At 45.3% G+C, this 23234-nt stretch overlaps 1 protein-coding gene across 1 annotated transcript in view; it reads left to right on the forward strand.

Moving 5' to 3' along the window:
• The window catches only part of CFAP92 (cilia and flagella associated protein 92 (putative)), a 303652-nt gene that overhangs the window by 175999 nt on the left and 104419 nt on the right, over positions 1–23234 (forward strand). The window contains exons 10-11 of the mRNA XM_073592393.1: positions 18475–19367; positions 19646–19837. Coding sequence (XP_073448494.1) covers positions 18475–19367; positions 19646–19837 — 1085 coding nt within the window. The remainder of the gene's footprint in view (positions 1–18474; positions 19368–19645; positions 19838–23234) is intronic.

Here is a 23234-nt window from a genome sequence, read left to right on the forward strand (position 1 = left end):
CGGCTGCTTCTTCTGCCGATATTTTGGGAATATTAGCTAGAGTGAGGTAGTCCCTTATAACAGCGTCAGTGACTCCTGACTTTGGGAGGTTATATAAAGAAGAGTAAAAATTTCTAAATTCATCTGCAATTTGCGTGGGTATCGCCTTTTTCTGCCCTGATGGGGAAATGATTTGAGGTATATATGCGCGTAGTCTCTGTTGTCTAACTGTTCTTGCAAGAATTTTACCACATTTATTCCCCGATTCATATGTGATCTTTCTACATGCTTGTAAAGCTGCTTTTGCCTGGTAATGTAGTATATCGACTGTCTGTCTACGTAAGGTAAGGAGTTCTGTTTCTATGGATGTGGTCGGGTTTTGCTTATGTAGTTTTTCTAAATCATGAGTCTTTTGTAATAGAAGTAATAACTGTTTTTTCCCGTTCCCTTTTGATATGTGCACCGTGTTTAATCAGAATTCCTCTGATCACAGACTTATGGGCTTCCCAGAGTATCCCGGGGTCACAATTTTCAATGTTATTCGTCTGGAAATAATGTTTGAGTTCTTTTGTGACGTCAACTAGCACTGTGGGGTCCTGAAGTAAACTTTCATTCAGTCGCCAAAATCTTGTTTTAGTCGTCGCTGCTTGTGAGAGGGAGTATCTCAGGGTAATAGGTGCGTGGTCAGACCAAGTGATTGTGCCTATGTCAACTCTGTCTATTGCCTCCAGTTGGTTATGAGGCAAAAGAAAGAAGTCGATGCGGGAGTATGATTTATGTGGTGACGAGAAGAATGTATAATCCCTCTCCCCGGCATGAAAAAGTCTCCATACGTCTATCAATCTGGCCTCATGTAGTGTCTTAGTGATTCGTTTGTGTACACCCCTCCGAAGAGAGGACGTTCCGTTTGATGTGTCAACCAATGGGCACAGAGGAACATTAAAATCGCCTCCCAGAATCAGTTGTCCTTCCGCAAAAGATAGCAGTTCGTTCAATGTTTTGGATATGAAAATATCCTGTCTGTCGTTTGGAGCGTAGACTGTCGCTAGTGTCACTAGTACATTACCGATCAGTCCTTTAAGAAACACATACCTCCCTTCTGTGTCTATTTTGGTGTCTCTACAGGTCCAGGGTACATTCCCTGAGATTAGTATAGACACTCCCTTTGATTTGGCTGAGGGGTTGGTAGCATGATATGTAGTTGGGAAAAATCGGTTTTTCAAGCACGTCGGTGCCCCCAGTTTAAAGTGGGTTTCCTGAATAAACGCCACGTCTGCTTTAGATCTTTCAAGGTCATTCAAAAGCATGCGTCGTTTCTCCGGCACATTCAGCCCTTTGGCGTTTAGGGTGTAAATAGTAAGTTGATCCATCGCGCTCACGCCAGAGAGAAATAAAAAAAAAAAAAAAAAAAAAAGGGGGGGGGGGAATAGAGATGAAATAGAGAAATGAAAACTAGGAAGAATGAGGGGAGAGGAAAGAAAAAGAGTTAAGAGCAAAGAAAGCTCTAGTGACAAAAAAGGTGGACAATCAAACCTATAGATTGTCCTGCATGTAATAGTTGTCGTTAGGCAACTATGTGCAATTCCTTGCAATGAAACACACTCCAGTTATCACCGGGAAGGTGTTTCGGCCTAATGGGGATGAGGTTAGACTATGACCAGGGGAGCTAATCCCGGCCCGCCCTCCCCCCCGCCCTTGCATATAATATAGGCATGTGAGCATTTTAAGCATAGCAAACATTATCAAATGAACAGATAAGACAAAACACCAACTATATTCTTATTATCGGTAACTTCCAATCTATCTATCTATGACCCTTGTATTGTCTGCCCCATATCCCATGCTTCACTTCTATTGTCCTATAACCGAGCAAATTCAAGCTGGCCCTTCTTACGACAATCCAAGTATTGCTTCCCTCCTCTTTCCAGCCTGACCATTTTTACACAAAACATGAATGGTCTGTTAAACCCCACCCCCCCCACCCCCCACCCCCTCCCCCAGCTGACCTTCCTCCTGTAATGAGGATATTCAATCGTAGCGTACAGTTTACCCTGAATTGTCAAAATCCTGAGAATCGGTTCCCTGAGACAATACATAGACCTCTTTTAAGTGTGCATAGCTTTAAGCAAAATAGTTCCAACAAAAGAATCACACTGGTGTGAAGCCAGGGCATGTCATTTCCAACACAGAGAACGATGACGTATTGTTGCACAATATTCCTTGTACTGAGTGTCCAGTGTGTATCGTAGCAAGAGGATCGAGAGATGTTAACGCCTGGTTGTCCTTATGGCACAGGCAGTGTCATCGCATTAACCCCTTCGTCAATAGAAAGTTCCTTGTGCCGGAGACTGCAAATAGGGGGTGCGAGGTCAGTTTGTCTCACTCCCAGAATTTTAACCCAAAATTCCCTGGCCACACCAGTAGCCATTTCCTATCCCAGGCAGCCATATTAATGGGGAGGGGGAATGGTGGGCGGTTTATATCTGCAACTCTGAATGGAGGACATTCGACCCTTCTGGTACAATGTTAGGGGGGCTCAACCAGCCCAACATTGAGAATGGGGCCATAATTAGTGCACAGTAAAACGTGAACAACAAAAAATAAAAAGAACGTAAGTGAGAAGGCAAAAATCAAAAGTCAAAACATATGGGGCATCATGCATATTCTCACCACAGCGAACGACTCTAGATTTCTCTGTCTTCTGCTGGAGAGGTGAACCTTGATCTGCGTTGAGTGCGTTGTGGTCTTGGCGAGCCTGGTCTTCTTAGATTTGAACCCCAGGGCGGTTGGTAAATCTTGGTATCAGTTGAAGCCAGTCTGGAACCGTTACTGGGTCGGTTTCTAAAAAGTCAAATAGTGCAGGAAGTTCCGCATGGGATCGTAAGGTAAAAAATTGTGATCTCTTCTTGAAAGTCACCGATATGGGGTATCCCCAGCGATACGTGATGCCCGCATGTTGGGCCAACTCAAGCACCGGCTTCAACATCGCTCTGCGCTGTAAGGTGGCTCTTGAAAGATCAGGCATGATCTGGATAGATGCTCCGTCAAATTCCACCTCTCTCATCTCCCATGCTTTCCGTAAGATGACCTCTTTATGCGTGTACTGGTGTACTCTGCAGATCACGTCTCTTGGGCGGTTCGGATCAGTTGATTTCGGTCCCAGTGCCCTGTGGATTCGGTCAAAGGACAACGTCGCAGGAAAGTCAGATCTCGCTGTGTCCCTGAAAATGGCTATAGCAGTAGCTGTGAGATCTTCTGTACCCGTAGCTTCGGGTAGGCCCCTGATACGCAGGTTGTTCCTCCTGCTGCGATCTTCAATCTCTTCTAGGTGAAGTTGCTGGGTCAATATTAATTTTGTTTGATTTGCTTGAGCATCTTCTACTTGCTTTAGACGCTGTGTAAGCTCCGTTACTGAGGCTTCTCCTGCACCCATGCGTTCTGATAGTGCTGTGATGTCAGTGCGCACCGCTGCTATATCTCTGCGGTGTGAGGCCTCAAGCCTGCTGGCTAGAGATTCAAAGTCTGCTCTGGTTGGTATGGCTCTTAGCAGTGCTCTCAACTCCTCATCTGCATGCAGGGTCAGAGGTGTATTGTGTGGGTTCTGTGTGTCTTGGATGACATCCCGGAGCAGCAGAAGGGTAGTGATATCTCTGTCTGATGTACAGGAGGCCATGGACGGTGTTAATGAGCAGTGCTGTGGGGTATGCACAGGCTCGTTCGTCCGGAGCAGCAGAGGGATAGAGATGTCTCTGTCTGAGGTACAGGGGGCCATGGGCGGCGTTGGTGAGCGGTGCTGTGGGGTACTCACAGGCTCGTTCGTCTGGAGCAGCATAGGGGTAGTGATGTTTCTGTCTGAGGTACAGGGGGCCATGGGCGGTGTTGGTGAGTGGTGCTGTGGGGTACTCACAGGCTCGTTCGTCCTCATGGCGGCCGCCATCTTTGGAGCGGGGGATGGGTCTCTAGGATCAGAGAGGTATTGCCTGATGGCTCCGTTCCGCTGTGCTTTCGGCGGTGTTTTTTGGTAATGTCGGTTGCTCTTTCCTCTGCGTCTTCCAGCAGAGTACATGCCGCTGTTTAAATGTTGATTCAGCAGATTTAAGGGCAGGAAAGGCCGGGACGGACCGGGAGCCGCTCAGAAGCACGTCTTCACACGGCCATGTCCAGACCACGCCCCCCAGGGGATTTCAATGTATGCATTTTGTGGGTGCAACTCCTTCCTCCCAACTCTAGTAGGTGAGAGGAAGTCGTTGCACCCCCAAAACACGTCCATTGATCCCCTATGATGGGAGATAGCACATGTTCACATTAGGTGTGGGATCAGAAAGGAGATCCCCATTTTGACTCACAATTTGTGTGCATCTTCTAAATTTGGCTTTTACAGGGGTGACTTTACCCCATCTGATGAAGGCAAGATCAAGACATTTTTCACACTATAATGTCTGATATTGCCTTCATTTTTGCAATGTTGAACGTTGTAAGTTCCAGAGTTATGTATGTTATGTTTGGAAACATGCCTGTTTCTGTATTTTTTCAAAAATTTCAAGGTAAAAGTTTAAAAAAAAAAAAAAAGTTTTAGAACGCACATGTGAATGTGCATGGAGTAAAAGGCTTTCTATTCAACAATGTGTGGCTTCTTCTTTCAATGCTCAATAACACTTTTTGTATTAAGTTGGTGTTTACAGTGACAATGGGTGTTATTTAATTAATGTTAAAACCACTTGGCACTACAAGTGCACTAGGAGAACCCAGGAGACAGTTAAAAGAAACACAAGCAGTAAATCCAAATCAAGATTTTATCATATAAATTTTTTTTATATTTTGAAAATATTTAAAAATTAGCTGGCATAGCAATGGCTCCCCTACCCGTAAAATATTCCACATATTTTTCACGCACTTCATGGGCGCTTTGGGGGGGCAAGCCAGGACGGCCAGCTTCCAGGGCCGTCATTGGATTCTCATGAAGTCTGGCCTCAGGCCCAACTGTGGCAACATAACCAGGTGCATTTCGCTTTAAAAAGTTGTGCAGTATGCAGCAGGATAAAACAATGTGGTTAAGTTTGTACTCTGCCATGTTAATTGATGTTAGAAATAAGCAGAATTGGCTGGCCATTATACCGAAGGTATTCTCTACGACTTCTGGCTCTGGCCAGCTGGTAATTAAAAACCCTCTTCTCTGGGGTGGGGGTCCTCTGGGGGAATGGCCTAATCATGTGATCACCCAGACCAAATGTTTCATCAGCTATAAAAACAAATGGGAGTCCTTCCACGTTTTCTTCAGCAGGTGGCAATCCCAAGCCACCACTCTGGAGACGTCTGTAGAACTCGGTCTGGGCAAAGACTCCACCATCCGACATCCAGCCATTCTTCCCCACATCCACATAGAGAAACTCATATGTCACCGACACCACCGCCATCAACACAATACTATGAAACCCCTTATAGTTAAAATAGTATGACCCCGAATGGGGTGGTGGGACGATGTGGACGTGTTTCCCATCAATTGCCCCTCCGCATTTAGGAAAGTCCCAGTGATGAGCAAAATGAGAGGCCACAGTCTGCCATTCCTGTGGTGTTGAAGGAAACTGTGGAGTCAAACCAAAAAAAAAAATTGTAATTTTGCACATAAACATTGCAAGCAGATTAGACACAAACATTCATGGCCAGCATCAGTATAACATTTATTTTAAGGTGTATTTAAAGACAAAAATATAAGGTCCACTTATCAGATTCCTCATCCCCTCTGATACAAAAAGCCTCTGGCTCTCTGCCTGAATTTAAGGACAACAATAACATTTGGACACATTTTAGGAGTTGTTTAGGCTAAAGCACTACAATGGAGCTGACAAAATACATTGTTAAGTGACTAGGCTAGGTGTATATGGGCCCAGGATAGCATGCTGGGGAGGTTAGTGAGATTACAGCATGCATGAGGATAAAGAGGACATTCACAGCATATTACAATCAATGTAATTATGGAACGATGAAAGAAAAACAATACATTAGCCAGCATTAAATACATATAATGTGATGTTAAAGGAGAAAACTTACCCTATTATAGTCCTTCTGCAGGACCTGAATGATGGCAGAACAGGTCTCTGGAATAATGATCCCAGAGCCTGAGGGGCGATGCCTGTAGAGAACTTGAGATCCTGTAGACTTCTCCCCGTCGCCAAGTACCGCAAGTGGCGACTAGCCTCTGCTCGGGAATGATGGCTTGCTGCATTCAGGTGTCCTGCTTCATAATATAAGGGGTGAGCAAAGCCAACAAACGGTGAAAAACGGGGTCTGTCATCCAGAGAATTTTCCTGAAATCATCAGGGTTATTCTCCTGGATCTTCCGCAGCAAAGGTATATGAGAGAATAGGTCATGCTGGAGTAACCAATTCTTGGTCCATGAACTCCTCCCCATCCTGTTCATGGACTGGGCTTGGGGCAAAGTAAGAACCCCAACACCAAGCCCCTGCACAGCACGAACTCTACGACGAGAACGTAACCGCAACATGGCTTCAAAACGGTCGACTGGTCAGAACGAACTAAACAGAATGCACTGAAGAACAGCAAGGCCTGTGAAGAGCGAGCTGAAAATCAGTAACGAGTGGACAAGAATGCACTGAAAAACAGATACCAACTGACTACACGCACTGAAAAACAGATACAAACCCAAAAGCACAAACTGAACAGCAGTAAAACGATCTGAAAGGCACGAGTCTGAAAAGCGCGAATCGTCTCTCACCAAACTTACACGAGATCAGCAGAAGGAGCCCAAAGGGTGGCGCACTGGGTATTGAACTTCCTTTTTCTAGTCCCATCGTACGTGTTGTACGTCACCGCGTTCTTGACGGTCGGACTTTGATGTGACCGTGTGTGCGCAAGACAAGCTTGAGCAGAATCCCGTCAGAAAAACCATCATAGCTTTTTCTGACCAAAATTCCGATCGTGTGTACGCGGCATTATTGTTTGACCTTATATTATATGGTTTTGGTGAACCTGAAGACAAAAATCTGCAGAAAATCTAATAGTGTGTATGGGGTTTAACGGGTTTTCTTCTAAGACTGACCTGTATTTGGCTCCATCCATCTTCCTATCAACTCTGACCAGCTTCCCTGTCCCTGCTGAAGAAAAGTATCCCCACAACATGATGCTGCCACCACCATGTTTCACGGTGGGGATGGTGTGTTCAGGGTGATGTGCAGTGTTATTTTTCCCCCACACATAGCGTTTTGCTTTTAGGCCAAAAAGTTACATTTTGGTCTCATCTGACCAGAGCACCTTCTCCCACATGTTTGCTGTCCCCCCCACATGGCTTCTCGCAAACTACAAACTGGACTTCCTATGGCTTTCTTTCAACAAATTTTGTTATTTGAGAAGTGCACGACTAATAGTTGTCCTGTGGACAGATTCTCCCACCTGAGCTGTGGATCTTGGCTGCTTCTCTGATTAATGCACGCCTTGCCCAGCCTGTCAGTTTAGGTGGATGGCCATGTCTTGGTAGGTTTGCAGTTGTGCCATACTCTTTCCATTTTAAGATGATGGATTGAACAGTGCTCTGTGAGATGTCCAAAGTTTGGGATAATTTTTTATAACCTAACCCTGCTTTAAACTTCTCCACAATTTTATCCCTGACCTGTCTGGTGTGTTCATTGGCCTTCATGATGCTGTTTGTTCACTTAGGTTCTCTAACAAACCTCTGTGGGCTTCACAGAACAGCTGTATTTATAATGAGAATAAATTACACACAGGTGGACTCTATTACTAATTAGGTGACTTCTGAAGGAAATTGGTTCCACTCTGGGGCGGACTTACCATTCGGACACTCAGGCACTGCCCGAGGACCCGGGCCAGTAGGGCAGTGATGGGAGTAAGTCACACATGTGCAAGTCACAAGCAAGTCTCAAGTCTTAACCTTCAAGTCACAAGCAAGTCCCAAGTTACTGTGGCGAAAAGCAAGCAAGTCAAGTCGAGTCCCTGCTAGAAGTCAAGCAAGTCAAGTCAAGTCATTTATTTTGGTCAAGTCAAAAATTAAGTCAAAATACTGATCTACCCCGAAGCCGGGACTTGGGGGGAACTTTTTTTGTGGGGGGGGGGCAGCTTTTGCCTAGGCCCAGACACAGCACTGGTGGTGCCAAGTCATTGCAAGTCAAATAGCCCAAGTCAAAGTCAAGTCGCAAGTCATTAGTGACAAGTCAAAGTCAAGTCGAGTCATTTATTTAATTTTGTCAAGCAAGTCGCAAGTCCTCAAACAGGTGACTCGAGTCTGACTCTGCAGTAGGGGGCCCCATGAGCAGGGCAGGGTGATCAGGGCAGCTGGTAAAGAAAATTACATTTTTTCAGCAAGAACGTCCGGCCGCTCTGTTCTTCTGCAAACTGTCATTAAACACAGACAGTGGTAGAGGAAGTTTTTGCATTGCTCATTTCCTCTACTGGCTTCTGTGTGCTAGCTCCGTACTTGTGAGGGCAGGGCATATGTTGATGGGTGCCCTGGGTCCCGATGCTGCATATTTTTGATTCCTCAGCTTTTGTCCCCTCCCCTCACCTGTCATACATGTATGTATCACAGCGGCTGCACCGCTGTGAAGCTTTTAAAGGAGTCAAGAAAGCTGTGAAGGGAAGTGTTGGGTGGACGGTTTTGCAGAGAGGCAGGCAGCTGTGGAGAGGTTGGAGGTGTACTGCAGCAGTGACAGCTAGGAACGGGGGGTTTGTTAAGAGGTGAGTGCTGTGAGATTGGGAGGGGGATCGTGAAGAGGTAAGAGCTGTAAGGGAGGGGGATCGTGAGTAGATGAGAGCTGTGGGGGAGGGGGGTCGTGAACAGGTAAGAGCTGTGGGGGTGTTGAGAATAGGTGAGAGCTGTGAAGGGAAAGGTGGGCAATAGGGGGTGTTGTACTTAGCTGAAAGCCGGGTGGGGAAAGCTTAATGGGTGGGGGGGGGTTTGTTATTTTTGCAGAGGTGAGAGCTTTGGAGGGGGGGGTGCAGAGAAAACGCTATGAGGAGGTTGGAGGTGTTGTCCATTGGGGAGGGGGGGGCAGGTTGTTTAGAATTAAAAATGGGGTGTTGAAGAGAACTGTGGATTGGGGTAAGCTGTAGATATGGGGGTGCAGAAGTGAAATGTGGAAGGGGGACAGAGATAAGCCGTAGCTTGGGAGGCAGAGGTTAGTTGTGGACTGAGGGTGTAAATTGTGGACTGCAAATGCAGAGGTGAGTTGCTTATAGGTGTGGGGAAGCTGCTAAGGTCAACTGTGGACAGGGGTGCAGAGTTGAGCTGTGGGAGAAAAGGGGAGCTGTGGACTGGGGGGAAAAAGGGATCAGTTGACTGTGGAAGAAGAGGGGAACTGTGCACTGTGGGAGAAGAGGGGAGCTGTGGACTGTGGGAGAAGAGGGAAGCTGTGGACTGTGGGAGAAGAGGGGAGCTGTGGAAGAAAAAGGGGAGTTGTGGACTGTGGCCGAAGTGGGGAGCTGTGGACTGTGGCCGAAGTGGGGACCTGTGGGCTGTGGCAGAAAAAGGGGAGCTGGGGGAAAAAAGGGGAGCTGTGGACTGAAGGAGAAAAAGGGAAGCCGTGACGGGGGGGAGAAAAGGGGAGCTGTGGATTGTGGGAGAAGAGGGGAACTGTGGAGAAGAGGGGAGCTGTGGACTGTGGGAGAATAAGGGGAGCTGTGGACTGGAGGAGGAAAAGGGGGGCTGTGGACTGGTGGACAAGAGGGGAGCTGTGGACTGAGGGAGAAAAGGGGAGCTGTGGATTGGGTGGGAAAAGGGAGCTGTGGATTAGGTGAGAAAAGGGGAGCTGTGAACTGGAGCAGAAAAGGGGTGCTCTGGAATAGGGGACAACAGGGGAACAGTGACTGGGGGAGAAGAGGGGAGTTGTGGACTGGAGAAGAAAAAGGGGAGGACAGGATGAGAAAAAGGGGAGCTGTGGGCTGGTGGAGAAAAGAGGAGCTGTGGATTGGGGGAGAAGAGGGGAGTTGTGGACTGGTGGACAAGAGGGGAGCTGTGGACTGGAGGGGAGCTGTGGACTGCGGTAGGACTGCAACTAACGATTTTTTTCATAATCGATTAGTTGGTCGATTGTTGTTTCGATTAATCGATTAATAACCTTAAAAAAAAAGTGTGGTGTATAATTTAGTTAATATGTAAAGTTTTTTTAAAAAAAGCACTTTATTCTTAAATATCTCTATGCAGTGGTAAATATAAACAACCAACTATATGGTTAGGGAGCAAAATTTTGAATCCACTCTGAGAATAACAGACAGAAGAGATATACTGTATACACTATTAGAAGAAAAATACAGTTTTTTGGCTAATTTGTTGTTGGGCAGATTAAAAAATACAAATTGCTGCAAAAATGCATTACATGCTTTTCTGCAGCTTCTCCATTGAAGTATATTGAACCAAAACCACCATTTTGCGTAAAAAAAAAAAAAAAAAAAAAGTCCTAGACCCTTTCCAAATATGCAGCGGCTGAAAAAAAGCATAGATGTGAACGTGTCCCATAGAAAACCATGTTAAATGAACTGTAGTGTGTTTCTGCAAAAAGCACCAAAAAACACAAAGATGTGAACCAGGTCTAAAACGTTTAGTAACATAATGGGGTTAAAAAAAACTAAAATGAGCCCTTTATATTATAAAAAAAGCAAATAATCGCTACTGTAAGGGGTACATTTTTTTACTGTAGAACTGTGAAAGTAATATTTACAGTAGCGATTATTTGCTCTTTTTGTACTATAAAGGACTGATTTTATTATTTTTAACCCCATTATGTTACTAGCCGATTAATCGATTATGAAAATAGTAATTGATTAATTTCATAATCAATTAGTTGTCGATTAATCAATTAGTTGTTTGAGCCCTAGACTGTGGGAGAACAGGGGAGCTGTAGATTGTGGGAGAAGAGGGGAGCTGGGAGAAGAGGGGAGCTGTGGACTGTGGGAGAAGAGGGGAAGCTGTGGACTGTGGGAGAAGAGGGGAGCTGTGGACTGAAGGAGAAAAAGGGAAGCTGTGGACTAGGGGAGAAAAGGGGAGATGTGGACTAGGAAAGAAAAGGGGAGCTGTGGACTAGGGGAGAAAAGGGGAGCTCTGGACAAGAGGAAAGCAGTGAACAAGAGAATGTGGACCCGGAGACAAGAGGGGAGGTGTGGACTGTGGGAGAAGATGGGAGCTGTGAACTGTGGGAGAAGAGGGGAAGCTGTGGACTGTGGGAGAAGAGGGGAGCTGTGGACTGGAGGAGAAAAAGGGAAGCTGTGGACTAGGGGAGAAAAGGGGAGATGTGGACTAGGAAAGAAAAGGGGAGCTGTGGACTAGGGGAGAAAAGGGGAGCTCTGGACAAGAGGAAAGCAGTGAACAAGAGAATGTGGACCCGGGGACAAGAGGGGAGGTGTGGACTGTGGGAGAAGATGGGAGCTGTGAACTGTGGGAGAAGATGCGAGCTGTGGACTGGGGACAAGAGGGGAGCTGTGGACTGGAGGAAAAAAGGGGAAGCTGTGGACTGGGGGACAAGAGGGGAGCTGTGGACAAAAGGGCAGCTGCGGACTGTGGGAGAAGAGGGAAGCTGTGGACTGTGTGAGAAGAGGGAAGCTGTGGACTGTGTGAGAAGAGGGGAGCTGTGGACTGTGGGAGAAGAGGGGAGCTGTGGACTGGAGGAGAAAAAGGGAAGCTGTGGACTGGGGAAGAAAAGGGAAGCTGTGGACTGGGGAAGAAAAGGTGAGATGTGGACTAGGGAAGAAAAGGGAAGTTGTGGACTGGTGGACAAGAGGGGAGCTGTGGATTGGGGTGAGAAGAGGGGAGCTGTAAACTGGGGGACATGAGGGGAGCTGTGGACTGGGGGACATGAGGGGAGCTGTGGACTGGGGGACAAGAGGGGAACAGTGGTCTGTGGGAGAAGAGGGGAGCTGTGGATTGTGGGAGACGAGGGGAGCTGTAGACTGTGGGAGACGAGGGGAGCTGTGGACTGTAGGAGAAAAAGGGAAGCTGTGGACTGGGAGAGAAAAGGGGAGCTGTGGACTAGGGGAGAAAAGGGGAGCTCTGGACAGAAGGACAAGGGGAGAGCTGTGAAGCAGTGAACAAGAGGGGAGCTGTGGACCCGGGGACAAGAGGGGAGCTGTGGACTGGGGACAAGAGGGGAGCTGTGGACTGGAGGAAAAAAAGGGAAGCTGTGGACAAGAGGGCAGCTGCGGAATGAGCGAGAAAAGGGGAGCTGTGGTTGGGGGGTATAAGAGGGGAACTGTGGACTGGGGGACAAGAGGGGAGTTGTGGACTGGGGGACAAGAGGGAAACTGTGGACTGGAGAAGAAAAAGGGAAGCTGTGGACTGCAGGAGAAAAAGAGGAGCTGTGGACTAGGGGATAAAAAGGGAAATGTGGACTGGGAGACAAGTGGGGAACTGTGGACTGGGGGAGAAGAGGAGAGTTATGGACTGTGGGACAAGAAGGGAGCTGTGGACTGGAGGGGAAAAAGGGGAGCTGTGGTCTGTTCTATCAGGAGATGGATTTGGAACAGCGGAAGAAGGGGAGGGTCAGAGAAGACCGGATCAAACAGCCTTTTTACACAATGCAGAGGAGTAACCCCTTAGGTTCCACATTGAGTATAACAAGCATGTTTTACTACATATACAGACTGATTTTACTGTTGTGGGTTTAGTAACACTTTAAAGTGTCACTAAACTCAAATCATAAAAACTATCAATAAATGCTGTATTACATGCTGTTCATAATCACTCAGTGACTATGAGATCAGGGATTTTGCAGAGCAGTGTTGGTAGCTCTGCTCATGTTCCATTTTCAGTGAGTTTCTATGCTGAGCATTTCCTCCCTATCACATTTGAGCAGCCCACGTGACTTGAGCCGCACATGCGAGCGTATACACAGTGCTGAATGACAGCCCCTTGCCTCTCTCCTTCTCCATGTCCACTATCCAGCTAATCACAATGGGGGCAGGATATTACATGTAGATTGATGAAGGCTTCACCTCCCTCTTATTCTAATGCCCTGTACACACGGTTGGATTTTCCGATGGAAAATGTGTGATAGGACCTTGTTGTCGGAAATTCCGACCATGTGTGGGATCCATTACACATTTTCCATCGGAATTTCCGACACACAAAGTTTGAGAACTTGCTATAAAATTTTCCGACAGCAAAATCCGTTGTCGGAAATTCCGATCGTGTGTACTCAAATCCGATGCACAAAGTGCCACGCATGTTCAGAATAAATTAAGAGACAAAAGCTATTGGCTACTGCCCCGTTTATAGTCCCGACGTACGTGTTTTATGTCACCGCGTTTAGAACGATCGGATTTTCCGACAACTTTGTGTGACCGTGTGTATGCAAGACAAGTTTGAGCCAACATCCGTCGGAAAAAATCCATAGATTTTGTTGTCTGAATGTCCGATCAATGTCTGACCGTGTGTACAGGGCATAAGACACAGGCTGGAAGGGTGTGACAGCATGTGACTTGGAGAAATCCGCCCCCACACCATGTTGTTGGCAAAAATAATAAAGATTTGATTTTAATATTTGTATGACAATTTAAAACAGTTTTTTGATGTTAATTATTTATTTTTACTCTCTATTCCAAAGGCTGCTTTTTTTATTTTGAAAATGCGACCAGCAGCAGAGGACTATAAGCTCCTCCTGCTTATGTTTCCCTGCAGACAGGTCAGGAAAGAGCTGGGTCATGTGACAGCTGTATATCGATTAGGAAAGAGGTACTTTTATATATATATTTTTATATATATATATAGTGGGGATGGAAAGTATTCAGACCCCCTTAAATTTTTCATTCTTTGTTGCATTGCAGCCATTTGCTAAAAGTTAAGTTAATTTTTTTTCCTCATTAATGTACATACAGCACCCCATATTGACAGAAAAACACAGAATTGTTGACATTTTTGCAGATTTATTAAAAAAGAAAAAACTGAAATATCACATGGTCCTAAGTGTTCAGACCCTTTGCTGTGACACTCATATATTTAACTCAGGAGCTGTCCATTTCTTCTGATCATCCTTGAGATGGTTCTACACCTTCATTTGAGTCCAGCTGTGTTTGATTATACTGATTGGACTTGATTAGGAAAGCCACACACCTGTCAGAGCAAATGAGAGGTCAAAGGAACTGCCTGAAGAGCTCAGAGACAGAATTGTGGCAAGGCACAGATCTGGCCAACGTTACAAAAAAATTTCTGCTGCACTTAAGGTTTCTAAGAGCACAGTGGCCTCCATAATCCTTAAATAGAAGACGTTTGAGACAACCAGAACCCTTCCTAGAGCTGGCCGTCTGGGGAGAAGAGCCTTGGTGAGAGAGGTAAAGAAGAACCCAAAGATCACTGTGGCTGAGCTCCAGAGATGCAGTTGGGAGATGGGGGAAAGTTGTAGAAAGTCAACCATCACTGCAGCCCTCCACCAGTCGGGGCTTTATGGCAGAGTGGCCCGACGGAAGCCTCTCCTCAGTGCAAGACACATGAAACCTGCATGAAGTTTGCTAAAAAAACACCTGAAGGACTCCAAGATGGTGAGAAATAAGATTCTTTGGTCTGATGAGACCAAGATAGAACTTTTTGGCCTTAATTCTAAGCGATATATGTGGAGAAAACTAGGCACTGCTCATCACCTGTCCAATACAGTCCCAACAGTGAAGCATGGTGGTGGCAGCGTCATGCTGTGGGGGTGTTTTTCAGCTGCAGGGACAGGACGACTGGTTGCAATCAAGGAAAAGATTCATGCGGCCAAGTACAGGGATATCCTGGACGAAAACCTTCTCCAGAGTGCTCAGGACCTCAGACTGGGCCGAAGGTTTACCTTTCAACAAGACAATGACCCTAAGCACACAGCTAAAATAACGAAGGAGTGGCTTCACAACAACACCGTGACTGTTCTTGAATGGCCCAGCCAGAGCCTCTTTCTTAAACCCAATTGAGCATCTCTGGAGAGACCTAAAAATGGCTGTCCACCAACGTTTACCATCCAACCTGACAGAACTGGAGAGGATCTGCAAGGAGGAATGGCAGAGGATCCCCAAATCCAGGTGTGAAAAAACTTGTTGCATCTTTCCCAAAAGACTCATGGCTGTATTAGATCAAAAGGGTGCTTCTACTAAATACTGAGCAAAGGGTCTGAATACTTAGGACCATGTGATATTTCAGTTTTTCTTTTTTTCAATAAATCTTCAAAAATGTCAACAATTCTGTGTTTTTCTGTCAATATGGGGTGCTGTGTGTACATTAATGAGGAAAAAAATGAACTTAAATGATTTTAGCAAATGGCTGCAATATAACAAAGAGTAAAAAATTCAAGGGGGTCTGAATACTTTCCGTCCCCACTGTATAAATATATATAAAACATTTTTATTAACCCCCTCCAGACTGCCCTATAGCAGATTTTCTTCTACAGGGTGGCCCTTCTGTGCAGGATCACGTATATACGTGATCCTGCACTTCCGCCCACAGGGGACGCGCGCAGCAGGCAGACTGTTTCTGCTGTGATTAATCACAGCAGAAGCCAATCTACGGGTGCCAGGCACTGCATGTCCACTGGCACCTGCCGAAAACACACAGAACAGAGATTTGCCTATGTAACCAAGGCAGATCTTCATTCTGACAGAGAGGAAGGCATGGATTTTGTTTCCCTGCAAAGCAGGGAATAAAATCCATCACTTCCCCTAGTAAAAGCAGCACACACGTCACAAAAACACTGTGGCTAGGCACACAGTTAACCCTTTGATCGCCCTCGATGTTTAACCCCCTCCCAGCCAGTGTCATTAATACAGTGACAGTGCATATTTTTATCACTGTATTAGTGCCAGTGGTTCCCGAAAAGTGTGAGTTATTGGCCACCACAATATCCCAGTCCCACTATAAGTCATTGATCGCTGCCATTACTAATATAAAAAAATAAATTTTAAAAAATTCCATCAACATATACCATTGTTTGTAGATGCTAGAACATAGTTTGTAGATGCTAAAACGGAAGGAATAATTTATTTTTGCAGATTCATACTTACCTAGGTGGATGCAGCATGGGTCCGATGCTGCATCTGTCCCCCAGAGCCTCTACACTGAGAACTTAAAAATCGAACACCGCTGATCGCTCGGTTTTCAGAGCTCTGTGAGCAGAGAGCTGCAGACTGCTATTCACAGCTCTTTGCTCTTTTCTCTCCATTGCTCATTGGAGCGCTGGGCTGTAGAGGGGGTGAAGCAGACGTCTCAGGCTCTCAGCGGCTTGCCGAGAGGCTGAGCCGGGTGTTTGTCCAGGCACCTGGCAGATCCAGACTTCGCGGTCAGGATGACGCAGTGCCTGGACTGACATTGGTGATTTGAAGTTCCCTCTCTGGTGAAAACGGGTCACAGGAGTGCAATTCGTTTTGATCCTATGTGATCCATAGAAGAAGTACAGCCAAAAAAGCTTTGGCTATGCTTCTCCTTTAAGAGACAGGTTGTGGCCTTGTCCATTTTGTTTCAAAAACCTCTGGCCTTGTTTTCCCTTGTAAAAACCTTTGATCAAGGTGTTTCTTAGATTAGACCATCCTTACAGCACCGTGTGCTTTGGATCTTAATTTGGTTCCCTTGCCCTGCGGAAAACACCCTGTAAACCCATCAGGGAACTCTGAGTGGCTTTTTAGTGGCTATTACGTATGCCAGATGTGTCTCTGAAAGAGGGTCTCTCTCTTATAAGGAAAGACAAAGTAGTCTTGTGCTCAAAACCTACCTATCTACCTAAGGTAATATCTAACGCAGTGGCGGCTGGTGTTTTTTTCTTTTGGGAGGGCGTCAAACAACCACCCCCACCCCCCCGGGAGGATGGTTGGGACATCAAAGCCCTGTACTTACCCCATCTAGGAAGCGGGCGGGCATGTAGCATGTCCGGCGAGCGACAGCTTTCTTTCTTCCTCCTTCTGTGCATTACGGCGGCTTCCGCCTTGCATCTCCCTCCTCCTCCAATAGGATCCCCTGTCCTTTCAGCCAATTGGGAAACAGGTATCAGACCCGTGCTTCCTGATTGGCGTAGAGGCGATTCAGTGTTAGAATAGTGAATATTCATTCGCTATTCTAACACACCTGGGTGGGCTCCGAGGGCAATACTCTGTGACCGGAGCCCACTCTATTTTGAAGCCTATTAGAGCCTCTGGCTCTAATCAGGTGCTTCAAAAAATAAACACCCCCGCCGCTGTAATTCATGCACCCGGTGTCCTGAAAGGGGTTGGACGCATGAATAGGGGGTGGCAGCGGGTATGGAAAGGGGAGGCGGCACCCGTGCGACTGTAATGGACGGCCGCCCCTGATCTAACTTCCACCTAGAATAGATAAAGACATAACCCCTCCCTCTTTGTACCCTACTTCTAAGTACCTCAAATAGATAAAATCTGATAGCTCTGATAACATCCAGACAATGAAGAGAAATCTAAGAGTCACAGCTTCTGTAAGAAAGGCTCTTTCTTTGTCCTGTCATCAAGGCCTCATAAAGCACAATGTGCTTCAAAATCCAGGTATATAAGGGAAGTCATCTGAGGAGCTTACACTCTAAAAGATAAAAAACCTCCAGAACTAATATGTGCGCACTCCACCATATCAGTGTTTCCTGGGTAATTTGACATCAAAAGCCTCTGTTGCCCTGCTCTGCAAGGCCACCACCTGGTCTTTAGTTCATACCTTCTCAAAGTTTGCCCAGGTGGACGTCTCGGCTTGTACAGACGCAGCTTTCGGCCGCAAGGTTCATACAGCAGTACTATAAATTGGTAGACCCGTAGGAAAATGAATAGCAGCCATGCCCCCAACACGGTTTGCCACCCCCCCTTTTAACTTAATATTTTGTTGCACAGCTTAGGAGGCAGTCACTGCCTCTTAATCTTATTGAGACTTCTGCACCTGCCAACAGGTAGTTTATCTCACTGTTCTTGAGCAAGCTGTTGTCAGTTGTCTCCGGATTGAAGGGTGCTTTCTCTAGACTGCATGTTTTAGCTGTTTCCATAGATGTGTGACAGGATTCATATCAGGACTCACAGTAGGCCACTTCAGAATAGTCCAATGTTTTGTGTCAATATTTTGTTAGAGCACCCATGACTTCAGATTCAGAATACTTTATTAATCCCGACAGGAATTAATTGCAACACATACCACACTCAACAAAGACAACACAAAATCACAACAATGAACAGAAGAAGTCACAAAGACATAACAAATGACATAACAATTGCATTTAATGTTATCATTTTACAAGAGGAATGAAGCATTGTGGTGGATTTACTAAAGGCAAATAGACTATACACTTTGCAAGTGCAGTTGAACTAATTTCCCCTTAGTACATTTAAATGTGGTAAAGCTTCAATTTGTTAAAAGAATACCCAGTCAGGTGAAAGAAAAATTAAAAAAAAAAATAAAATTTTTGTTTACACTTGATCGGATGACGAAAATCATCATTTATCATAATTACCAAGCTCTGCACTGTCTATTTGCCTTCGGTGCATATGTATATATATCTATAATGTTTTTTTTATTATTATTTTTTTTTTTTTTTACAGGAGAAGTGTGTACCTGTCTACTGCAGATACAGATTCCGGGATCAGTCTTATCACCAGACACATGGACAAACACACGGAACACATGTTTTCTTTAGGGATGTTTTTGTTATTTTTGCAGGTACCATAAGTGTGGGTGAACTGCGTGAATCTCTTCTTGGACCACCTGTAGAGATTGAGGTACATGATCGAGATCGGAGGATAGAGGAGAGTGTCAGCAAGCCATCACTTTTTGGCATGGAACCTGAAGATGAGAAACTGAGTAATGTTGGTCTTGTGACTTCTAAACGTACTGTCCACAATCCATTCACAAAGAGTAACAGACAATGGGATCCCTATGGAGTTGCGAGGCTGAGTTTATCTGAGCTGGTCTATGGTGCCACATACTTAAACATTTCTGTTCCAATACACAGCTGTGAATGCCCAGATCCCACAGGCTATCAATCGGACTGCAAAAATGGAAACATTTTAGGGGTCATAGGGTCAGTTGATGGCCCTCAAGATTCTCCGTTGCCAGTGGGATATTATTTGGATGCCCAGTCACACCTGAAAGTTAGAGTAGACCTTGCAGTGCCACTGTCTTTTGATGAGGAGAGTCCCGATTGTCCCTTTGGGCGTATGGTCTGCATCTTTGAATACAGGAACAAACAGCTGTTCAGGGATTTTATCATTAATATTGCAAATATCAACTCAAAGGCCTTAGGCTTAGATTTTAACCCTTGGAATGTCACTGTGGAAGCTCTGTCCAGAGTTTCCTTGACTGAAAATCAGAAAAGAGATGTTACCCTGGATGTTATAACCAGTATACATATCATGGATGGATCCATCCACCTCTTTATTTTGGAAGGACTGAAGGACAAAGGAATTAAAGAATTGTGGGAAACCCTATCCAGCAGGTATATGGTCTGCAAAATTTATTTTTTATTTCATGTATGTTTAGACTGAATTCTTATTTTTATTGTACAGTGAATGAGTTGGTGGGTACTCAGTGAGTATGTGCATAGTTATGTATGCTTGTGACTGTTTTGTGCTTGTACAGATGTGAAATGTAAGAATATGTCTGAGTAGTTCAAAAAGTACCTTCTCTTTCGTTCTGTTAACTATCCTTAGTATGCTTTTTACAGTGGTAAATGACCATTCGTACACATTTTAAGTTTTCTATAATTTGGTACAGGCCAAAAGGAGAGAATGAAAAGTTAGAGACCTTGTACAACTCGGAAATGGCTTTCTGTGAGCGATTATACAAAGATCTTGGAGTCTTGTTGTGCCACATCCATCTGCTTGAGAATCTCACATCCTTAGTGAATCAACCCCTTCTCTATGTCAGGGATATGGTTCCTCCATTGTGTTTTCATGCCTTGTCAAGGTAAGCAGGCCTCCTAGGGTAGAGTTGGAATTGATATGTCTTATTTATTCTTTGCTTAATTTCCATAATACTGGCACGTTCTGCAGTGCTTACAAAGTACTATTAACTATTAACCTTAGGTCCCTGTTAATCCAGTGTTCTCGATACAGGAAAAAACCCATACAAAATTTCACACCTTTTTTCTCTTTGTAGTCCTATGCTCTTTTTTTTATGATTTTTACCAGTTTTTTAATGCCTTACTTTTTTGATGATGGAAATGTGCACATTCCTTAATGTTATTGTGGCATAGATGAGTATTGGCCATACCCCAATGCTTAATTCAGAGTGCACAGGAAGGAATGGGTTGTGTCTGACAGAACTGTTGGATTCCTCTAGGTCAGTGCTTCCCAAACTCGATCCTCAAGTACCCCCAACAGGCAATCTTTTGAGAATGTCACTTAGATAAAATAGCTGTCATAAATACTAAAGCCATAGGCATTCATTTTAAGCACATGTGCAGGGTTAAGGAAATTCTAATAATGTAATTTGCCTGGGATACTTGAAGACTGAGGTTGGGAACCACTTCTCAACCTCAGTCCTCAAGTACCCCCAACAGGCCATGTTTTCAGGTTTTCTTTTATCTTGCACAGGTGTTTTCAATCAGCGTCAATGGCTTGGTATTTTGGACAGCTCTTTAATCTAAAAGAAATTCCCAAAACATGGCCTGTCGAGGGGGACTTGAGGACCAAGGTTAAGAACCACTACAATGGGTCATATTGTGGTGCCACTTGGGCTGCACTGTCATATAAAGACACACACTGTAAACCTGCTGTAACACAAAAGCAAGGGTAAGACTTTGAAAATGGAGGTATTAGTGCAATGCTATTTTCCTGAATTTCTGTAACTTAAGTAGGAAAATGTCAGTTAACCTACTAGTATATTTATGGATGAGGAAACAGAGAACAGAGATTAGAAGCCCCTTAGGGAGTATGCAGATCGAATCCATCTTATTTAAAGAAGGACTATCACTTTGTATATTATTTGATGCTCTAGTACCTTAGCGTACACAGTGATTTTAGGAACAGTAGAAGCTAAAATCTAGTATGTGACAGCGCACCCCAAGCTATGCCCAATGATTTCCTATCAAAAAGGGTGTGTGTCAGTTTAACACTAAACTACACCGGCACACTCACAGCAGTGCTGTTTCTGTGCTGCTTACAGATGGCATGTCTATGTACAAGCTGGGACTGTCAGCTGTGTGAGAACAAAGCTTTCATTAATGATTTCATACTATTTATATGAAAGCAGCGTGCTATGGTCTGTGTACAATTGAAAGCAGGGCATTGTTCTATTACTGCTGTTGCTCTCAACTGGTAAGCAGACAGGATGTGTGTGAGATGCACAGGAACAGCACTGCTGTGAGCGTGCCTGTGTTGTTTGGTGGTAAGCTGACACTCCCCCTCTCCCCTGCCTTCAGAGTGACAGAGCTTGTGTCAGGAAAACAGAGGATGACACAAGTGCTATCAATCTACATCTGTCTCCTTAAACTTTGTAGTCTGTAATCAGGGGTTGGTGCTTGGGGCTCTCTATCGCATACTGCAAAGCATTCTCTGAAAGGATAAGGGGGAGAGGGGGAGTGGTGCAGTCACATTCCTTACCTCGTTCAATCAGAGAACGCCTTGTATTCTTTGAGAAAAAAAAGGTGTTCCCCTGTGGTTACTTTGCATCAGGGCAACTGCTTGGCACAGGACCTGGAAGACAGCAAGGATCATTGTAGTAGTTGCAGCTACTACAGTGATTCTCCTCTTCTGCAGGGATCAGCCAGGTATGAAATATGTGTACTTACCTTGGTTCAAGTTAAACCAATGTAACTATGCAAAATGAAAAAATACCTGGAATTCCGCTTTAAACTTCAGATATCAAGGGTCTGGTGTTCTCTTAGCTATTGAGATGTGTGTAAATTCAAGACAACTGCCAATTTGTCTAGGACTGCCTGTCTCAGCAAATTCAACACAAGAGCTGACCATTTATACAAAAAACGGACCCCCTGCACATTACACAAGCCCCCTGCACAGCACACATACTCCTTTGCCCCCCCTGCACTCCCAGTCTCCTGGGTCAGCGCTGCCAGCATACTTTAAAATGTTAAGAAAATATTACTGACAGCACTTTCTCATATACCGCTCCTCCTGTGTCACTCTCATTGTATATAAAAGCTTCTATATACCTCAATTAACGCCGCTTTCTCGTAGACACGTTCACGTGACTCTCTGCTGTTTCATTGATGGTCACATGACCGCTATCCTCTTCCAATCAAAAGCTACACTTGAGGAGGAGCAGGAGGAGGAGAGCAGCCAGAACGAGCAGCGTTACTTGAGGTATTATAGGCTCCCATTTATATTGAGAGTGATACAGGAGGAGCGGTATATGAGATAGGGCTGTCAGTAATATTTTTGAAGTATGGCAGTGCTGTCCCAGGGCTAGGAGAGGAGGGGCAGCCGGCCCGACACCCTCCCAATGGGTGGCACCCAGGGGGGACTGGCCGATCCCTGCCCCTGTTGGTAAAAAAAAAGAGTTCAGTTTGAGGGGAAAAAAGTGTGTGTTATACACCGATAAATACGGTAATTAGGGAAAAATTGGTTGATTGAATATCCAATCCCATTTCTAGGTTCGTCTGTTCTATCTATAAGTAACAAATCCCTATCAATATTTCTAACTTGATTGAGTGTGGTTTTCAGAGAGGTCGAGTCATAATCCTTCTCCAAGAATCTTTGAGTTAATATCTCTGCCTGTCGTTCAAAGTCCCCCTGGGAAGTACAATTTTGTTTGATACAAAGTTACTGTCCTTTTGGGACCCCTTCCAGCCATTGCCTATAGTGGCAACTCTCCTTCGAAATGTATGCATTGCGATCTGTAGATTTGAAAAAGGTAGAGGTCATCAAACGACCCTCCTCCACCTTAATCGTGAGGCTCCAAAAAATGAATCTTTTCTGACTCATTCCGTAGTTAAGTTTAATGTCTATTATTCTGGTTTAACTGCTTGCTGCCCACCCACCGTCAAATGACAGCGGGGCAGTAAGGCTCTCATTCTGCGACAACGTCATATGATGGCGTTCCAGAACGGCCGCCCTTGCGCGCCCGCGGGGGCACGCAGCACGGCGATCGTGGCTGCGCCGTGTTGCTAGGACACGGCGCGACCCCGATCTCTGGAAAGAGCCACGTCTGCGGCTCTTTAACCATGTGATCGGCTGTGTCCAATCACAGCCGGTCACATGTAAATAAGGAAGTGCCGGTAATCGGTGCTCCTCGCCTCACACTGACAAAGTGTGAGGAGAGGACAGCCGATCAGCGGCATCTCCTCATGGAGGACAGCTAGGAATGTAATCAGGGCACTGATCATCAGTGCCCTGATTACAAT

This window comes from Aquarana catesbeiana, linkage group LG07 (assembly GCF_042186555.1).
Source record: "Aquarana catesbeiana isolate 2022-GZ linkage group LG07, ASM4218655v1, whole genome shotgun sequence".
Taxonomy (NCBI): Eukaryota; Metazoa; Chordata; class Amphibia; order Anura; family Ranidae; genus Aquarana; species Aquarana catesbeiana.